General features: G+C 41.8%; 1 protein-coding gene across 4 annotated transcripts in view; it reads left to right on the forward strand.

Annotated features, from left to right (window-relative positions):
* Positions 1 to 671: 671 nt before the first annotated feature.
* GPM6B (glycoprotein M6B) overlaps positions 672 to 7,496 on the forward strand; it is a 44,165-nt gene continuing 37,340 nt past the window's right edge. The window contains exon 1 of one of the 4 annotated variants that reach the window (XM_006171999.3): positions 672 to 1,164. In XM_006171999.3, coding sequence (XP_006172061.1) covers positions 1,104 to 1,164 — 61 coding nt within the window. In that variant the 5' untranslated portion in view covers positions 672 to 1,103. The remainder of the gene's footprint in view (positions 1,165 to 7,496) is intronic. The other 3 variants (XM_006172001.2, XM_006171998.3, XM_006172000.3) reach the window with 3 other exon arrangements.

Consider the following 7,496-nt stretch of genomic DNA (forward strand, 5'->3'; position numbering starts at 1 on the left):
ATTCAAAAAAAAAAATCACACCCCAAAAAAAAAAAAAAAAGAAAGAAACCCAAAACCCAAACCGAAAACTATTCTGATGGTCATTCCAAGAAACCATCAAAATGTTAACTAAATATTACTTATACACTTATTTCTAAGTAAAAGTACTTTTTCATAAATTGGGCTGGAGCAAAAGTTTCTTTTACTATCACATATATTAAGAACTATAGACAAGAGAGTGGATTCTAATACCGAATTGCTGCATTGCTGTTATCGTTAAATCCCTGTTTGAGTTTTCTTTCCCCCTTATGTATTTCTTCCCTCCACTCCTAAATATATGTATATATATATATATATACTTAAATCTCTCTACCCAGAAATTGTACGAAAGACAAATATTAAAGAAAGCCAATAAAATAGAGACCACAGGCACGTCCTCGGAATATGCTTTGCAAGGGTCCGGGGCTAAATGAAATCGAACTAGGATGCACCATCAAGGGGGCGCGTGGGAAAGAAGAGTTGTGCTTCTGCAGAGACACACTTCCCAGGGAGAGACAACCTTTCTTGTGGCTAACCAACGAGTCACGTGGTGGGAGGGGGCTCTTTCTTTCTCCTCCACATCCCTTCCTCTGATGTCACAAATCTATTCTTTCCTGGGAGAATTCATTAGCATTCATTGGGTGCAGTTGGCTAGAAGAAAGAAGGGAGCTGAGAGAGAGTAGGGGAGAGGGGAGAGCACACGGAGCAGGAGCACTAGCGCTGAAGAAAAAGAGAAAGGAGGACGAGCCTGGTGGGGGAGCAGGCCCTTCCCCTGGGAGCCGCATTGCATTGAGGCTGGAGGCTGGTCGAGCACAGAATGGCTGTTTTATAACTGGGATCCTCGGTGACGTATGGCTGCCCGCTCCTTGGCAGCTGTCTTAATGGACCAGTAGGCAGAGCGAAATTGACGCGGACAAGACTTTTGCATCTTGGAAGAGACCGCAATCTACTGTAGTGAAGAACAGAGCCTCTCAATCAGGCGGGTGTAAATAAGAGACGCAGGGGAGTCCAAGAGAAAAGGAAGAGGAGGGGAAGAAAAGTGTGTGTTGGGGGGAGCAGGGGGAGAAGCATTTTTGGTGGATGGTATGAAGCCAGCCATGGAAACTGCAGCCGAGGAAAATACTGAACAAAGCCAAGAGAGAAAAGGTACCCAGCGCTCTGACAATAGTCTGTTTAAAGCTTTTCACTGGGGGTGCTTCAAAAGGGTTAGCCTGGTTTTGTCTCTGTAATCAAATGGCATGGGCTTGTGTTCAGGGTGGGTTTTTGCCCCCCACCTCTGTGGCTGACGTTAAATTAATAGAGCAGCCTCCCTTCAACCTATTTCGCTTTCAAATCTTTTCTCCTGAACACGGTATTTCATAGAAGGATGTCTGTGGCTTGCTACTCTGGGCAGACGGATGGGGAAACTGTCTTTTTTTATTAATAGAATTCATCGTAATTTCACTCCTAGGCATGTGTCGTTTTCTGCTAAGCCGAGGAGGACCCGGAGAGGCATGCGTGCTCAGTACGCTTTGCTTCTGCTCCTGCTGTAGAAATTGGGGTTTTTCTGATTTTCTTATTCTAACATGATTGCTCTTTCCGTGTATCAGGCCCGGACTGTGACATGTAATAATCATTTCCACTTGGACCTTGAGAGACGGGACGTCAGCTCTGTCACCTGGTGCTGATGAAAATGGGGTTGTCTTCTGCTAATTATGACTTGGAGATTTGGGGGAGAAAAATAGATAAAGCTTCTGTTCTTGAAAGAGAGTCTTTGAACAGATCACAATGTTGCTATCCAGAATGGCTTTTTGGCCAAACAGGTGTTTTTGCGATAAGAAAATAGTAGCTAAAAATTAATCTCTCCTTTCCTAAATTGTAACTGATTCCAACTTTGATGCCCCCTGAGAATCAGCTTAGCCACTGTCAGGTCAATGGTATCTTACTGCGCTGTCATTTAGCTCCCTCATCCCAAGTCACAGCCTGTCACGAATGCACAAAAACATATTCTGTAACTGCAGGGGCTGTAATGTCAGAAGCCATCACGCCAAGGTTATTTTTCACGGCTCTGGTGTCCAGTGACAGTCACTAAACGGTAGTAATTCTCTAGGATGAAGGCACAAGTCCGTGTCACTTACGAATATGTAGTTGAATGGTAAGAAATTGCTGAGAGTGAACCATTTTAAACCTCTAAAAATGGCAATTATATATGTAGTTCCACTTGGCATGCTGGGTCAATGCTGCTCATTTTTATATAGGATTTCTTTTTTCTGTACACAATAGCCTTTTATCCTAAGCAGACCAAGTGCAGTTTTCAAATTAATTATGTTTTAGAGTATGATGAAATACACATAATATAAAATGAGCCGTTTCAGCCGTTTTTAAGTTACAATCCATTGGCATTAAGTACATAGCAATTTAATTTGAAAATCGGTAGGTTAATTCAATCCTTGGATCAAACCTCCCTCTCTCCGCCAAAAGCCCACCCTGTCTTTTTTTTTTTTTTTTTTTGGCATGTGTCTTCCTTTGCAATCTATTCGAAGGGCCAGACAGCAATGAGAGAGGCTCTTGGGAGTGTTCATCAAGCCAAGGAAGTGAGACACAAGGGGGAGAGTCCTTTCCATTATGATCAAGAGTCTAAGGGGGTTGGGAGGGGTTAATCGTGGTTGGTAGCAATTTTTTTAAATAGGTGATTTTGTTGAAATTTTTGTTAAAATGGTGTTCACCACCTGTGGCCAATAACACCATCTTGGTCTCTGCAAGCCATTCTGGTCTCTGCAAAAATATGCCTTTTGTTTTTCTCCCTATAAGCAAGCAGGGGACATTAAACCGATAGAGAAGCCCACTCACACAATCGTGTCTCTCCTCACCATTTACTCTTACATGCTGCAGGTTTTTTTTTTTTTTTTTTTTTTTTTAAGTGTTGCTTCATAACAAATCTACAGGTTACACTACTGTCCTGACAACCTGTATATGAAAACTCATTAGCAGTGGTTTTAGAGAGAAGATTAGAAGCAGAAGATCATTCCCGGAGGCACTTTTAAAATTGCCAAAATGTATAAACACTGGCCGTGTGGTTTAAAAAAGAAATCCCAAAGTACCAAGCTACCGAAAGATAGCGCCCCGTGGATAGTACAAGCTCTAGTAAGAGCACGTTCCCACAAGGGGATCCTCCTTTGTCCTGATAGGCAGCCCTGGGGGTTCTGATCATCACTGGACCCACCCCAAGGTTGGACAGGAGGGCAGCTTCCGCAGCAGCCGTCGTTGACATGACCAAGTTCATTTGCCAGCTACGCAAGGCAAAACTCACACAGATACCTCCGTGGCTTCCCGGTTGCTCGCCGTTGTCAGTCAGGTGCAAATAGGCGTGAAATACAGGCACGCATGGTTCTGAGTGCCCGTCACTCCAGCAGTCCCTCAGGTTGCGTTTTCAGTTTATAAAATAAACGCTGGTGTTATTGAAATTAGCACTCGAGAATATAATTGCTTATAGAAAGTCCTGTAGCATATTCTTAAGCTGGTGGGTCTGGTTTTTTCCTCCCCTTTCTGTTAAGCCTTTTAACAAGGAAGTTTAGTTACTAAATGGAATCCTACATTTGGTCACTTCACACAGAGTTTTTTATGGGCATATCATTTGTCTCCTCCGATCCTCCTTTCCCGATTGTCTTCCATGGTTGGTGATCGGGGCTATGTCTGCCTCCTAATTTGGGATATTACTGCCCAATGACTAGTACCCCATTGCTTATGAATTAATGGCTTTGGATGGTTATTCCAGTGTCTATTAAGAATGTAAATTAAACGTAGCTGAATAAACTGACCTCAGCTTTTCTAGTCGGTGTTTGGGACTTGGAGTAAGGCAACACACCCAGTTATCGCGATACACTAACTCCTCCAAGGAGAGCTGTTTCTTTACATTAAATCGGAAGAATAATCCAAGTCCTTACTAAAGAAATGCATTTGTGTTTCTAACAGTCTCAGAGCTTCTATCATGGAAGCTTAATGACCAAAATCCACAAGCAATATTTAGTAGCTATTCAAGGATTTTACAGGAAAGCAAGCGTAAGTTTCCTCAGACGGATGTGAGGCATGCCAAATTATTACAAATGAAAGTTTTTAAATGGAAAGCATTAAATTAAATCAGAGTGTGAGAATTGAGTAAGCAGATTCACTGAAATGGAATAAGTGGAGGAAATGAATAAGACGGAATCAAAGGAGATAGATCATGAGACCCAATAATAAAAAGAAGGAGGTTATGTTTCCATTTACTTCCATTTACTTGATGTCCGTTCACTTGCGAAAACACGCACCTGGAAAAGCTGGGAGCACGTAATCACTGCTTGGACAGACGGCTGAATCGTAACAACTTTGTGTGCTTTGTTATGTGAAGAAGAAACAGCTATCCGTGATGAAAGTTATTTTTTGTATGTAGGAAATTGGAATCTCCTGAAGCAACTACAGTCAGGCTAGTTATGGTCCTATGAATCGTTGCTGACATAAATTCCGGAATTCCAGGTATTAGATAGAGCTCCTAACCACATAAGAAGAAAAATATAGCCAATTCGAAACAATCTAAAATCAATGATAGGATACAGTCAGAGTAAGAAATGACTTCAATTTATTGACTTGTTTAAAAAACTTAATACAACCGTTTTAATCTTTGTGATAAAAGAGTTACAATTTTACACTTTTTTTTTTTAATTGAGCAAAATGTGTGCACTTTTGGCTGTTTGTTTTTGTTTTTTTTTGTTTAGGAAGACAAGCTGTCCTCTAGAATATGGTTTGTATGCCAAAAAAGCGAAAAGGGTCACATTGAGCATGTGATACTATTTGTAATGATCTACGAATTACTGGATCTTGAGATTTGTATTGCTATTTTTTTAACTTGGTTATATGAATACGGTACAGAGAAAGTTTAGGTGCAGTTATTCTCTGTAAGAATTTGCCAAGGTGGACGTCTGAAGAGATGGTGTCTGGGGAGTAGGCTGTAGAGAAAAGTGGCCGGCCAGATGGTGCAGGACATATGTGGTAGGTATGATATGGCTTCCTTCGGGTTATTTTTAAATTTTTAAGATTTATTTTAAGACAAGTTCAATGCAGAGAAGATCTCAGCGAGCCATTTGGTGCATCTCCTGCTGGTATGCTGTCAATTTCATCAGGATACTTTTCAGGGCTTGGCCTTGCTATTTCATTAGAAAAAGAATTCCAGCCCAGTTTTAGAAATACAGATTTGCTTGCCTTGAAATTGAGTGTAAAATTTGAATGAAAATGATAATTTTTAAGGTCATGTTTCTCAGTTACTTGGAAATGCAGATTAATTTAGAGTAAATAGGAAAATAACTTACTAGTCTTAATACATTTGAGAACATGCACAAAAGCCAATGACCCTATGACGTAAACTTGTCCTCCCTGGGATTGGTGATGAATTGGAATCTCCAAGGACACTTGGTTTTTCCTCTTTTGGACCAAATGAACATACATATGAGATGAGTGGCCAGGAGTAGCGATGGCCACGGGACAGAGGGGGAATGTGACACACTCTGGCTGTTAAGAGAGGGAGGCTACACTTCCAGCTTCACAAATGTGCTTTGTTGTAAATCCATCTGTTCATTCATGTATGCATTTAATAACGTTCTCCTTTGAAGTGTCAGCCTTCTGCCCTCTCAGCTCATGGTATAGGAGTAGAAGGCTGCTAACTCATCTTAGAGACCCTTAGGAGTAAGATAATCATGGTTTAACCATAATTTTGCCGATTAGAGGCAGCTTAAAAAGCAGACAATGATGCCATAGAGGAGACGTTGATCCACAGCTGACCCAGTAAACATTTCTCATCAGAGTGTAAAATAAAATGATTTGCTATCTTATAGGAGGATTTTTATTAATTGCATTAACTGCTTTATATACTCGAGCTTTTCTCTGCTCTACACTTTTCCCCACAAAGGGTCAGGTAGTAAATAGTTCAGGCTTTGCAGGCCACACAATCTCTGAGGCAGCTGCTCAAATCTGCCACTGTAGCTTGAAAGCCGCCTTGGATAGTAGGTAAACAAGTGCTGGTGACTGTGTTGCAGTAAAACTTTATTTACAAAAACAGATGGCCATCGTTGGCCAACCTTTACTATATTCTATATTATTGTTATGGTGTTAATATCTTAAAGCTAAAAATGGAAGATCACCAATGTAGCTTTGGAAGACCTTGCCTGGCCAGTATGGCCTTTCTAGGTAGCTAAGTATTTGTCACTTTGTTGCTTTCATTGGTCATTTCCTAGGTGCCAAAAAGCACACTGGTCTGCAGCTCTGTTGCTTAGTCTTGTCACTAAATCACATTATCTAAGCGAATGGGGAAACAGGTGAATAAGGCATTGTTTTGCTTTCTTTTTCTCAATTTTCCATTTTCTTTGGCACACACAACTCACCAGCATGGCTGCTATGTTTTTCTCAGAAAACACATTAGCACTGGTCAGCCCATGGTTTTCCATTATCATTGCCTAGCTGCCTGTGCCTGATTGCCCCAATGTTGGGAGACTTCCCCATCCATATGAGGAGAAGAGGACAGAGCATGGATGAATCCTCTGCAGAGATTCCCTGAGTTGCATGGCTGGGCTTGGGGGGAAGTCAGCATGGTGGAGGATCTGAAGGTCCATTTCTAGGTCCACAGGGTCCCAGGTTGCTCCCTTTCATGTAACTATTTATTTAGCAAATATTTATTAGGCACCTACTGTGTGCTGGGTATATACAGGTAAAATTTTTAAAGGACAGTTGAAAATGTTCTTATCAAAAGTGATTGAGCTACATAGGATCCTCTTGCCTTGGGGTCAGTATGGAGGGCTTATAGCCACTTTACCAAGGATAACTGGGATCATACCATGAGGTGGCTTGACCTTTTTGTGGATTGTTCCACCAGCCACACTGGGTTTCTTTGCTTCCAAGCATGTAGCATAACCCATGTCTGAGAGAGAGTTTCCCAGGTGATAAAGAAGAAGTCTAAGTCCAGGGAAGGAAGGCTGGGTTAAGAACTTTCAAGAACCTTAGAATAACATCAATAGCTAAGGACCTGGACCATCTCTTTAAGAAAACAAAAGCACAGCTCACCCTCCGATGGGCCTCAGAAAAGCTCTTGTCGCACTAGCTGCTGCCTTGGCAAAAAGACTTGAAAATTGCCGCAAATACATAGGCCACAGGATATCATGTTGGTTTCGGAAGTGCACCTTCTGGAGTCAAATTGCCCAGGCTCACAACCAGGCCCCTCACCCCTGGCTGAATTATCACAGGCAGGTAATTATTACCTTCTCACTGCCCTTGGGCTTTTCGTTCAGAATGATAATCGCTCCTGTTTCACAGGGTGGTTGTGACAAATGAAGTAGCAGGCACCATGTGCTTCGCACGCGCACGCACGATGACTAGCACAGCTCTGCTCTGTTAATTCTATCTATCCTCATCATTATTGACAACAGAAACAGTAGCAGCAGAGATAATATCGTGGTGGAGTTCTGATCTTATCCCAC

Source organism: Tupaia chinensis, unplaced genomic scaffold (genome assembly GCF_000334495.1).
Source record: "Tupaia chinensis unplaced genomic scaffold, TupChi_1.0 Scaffold150243_1, whole genome shotgun sequence".
Classification (NCBI taxonomy): domain Eukaryota; kingdom Metazoa; phylum Chordata; class Mammalia; order Scandentia; family Tupaiidae; genus Tupaia; species Tupaia belangeri.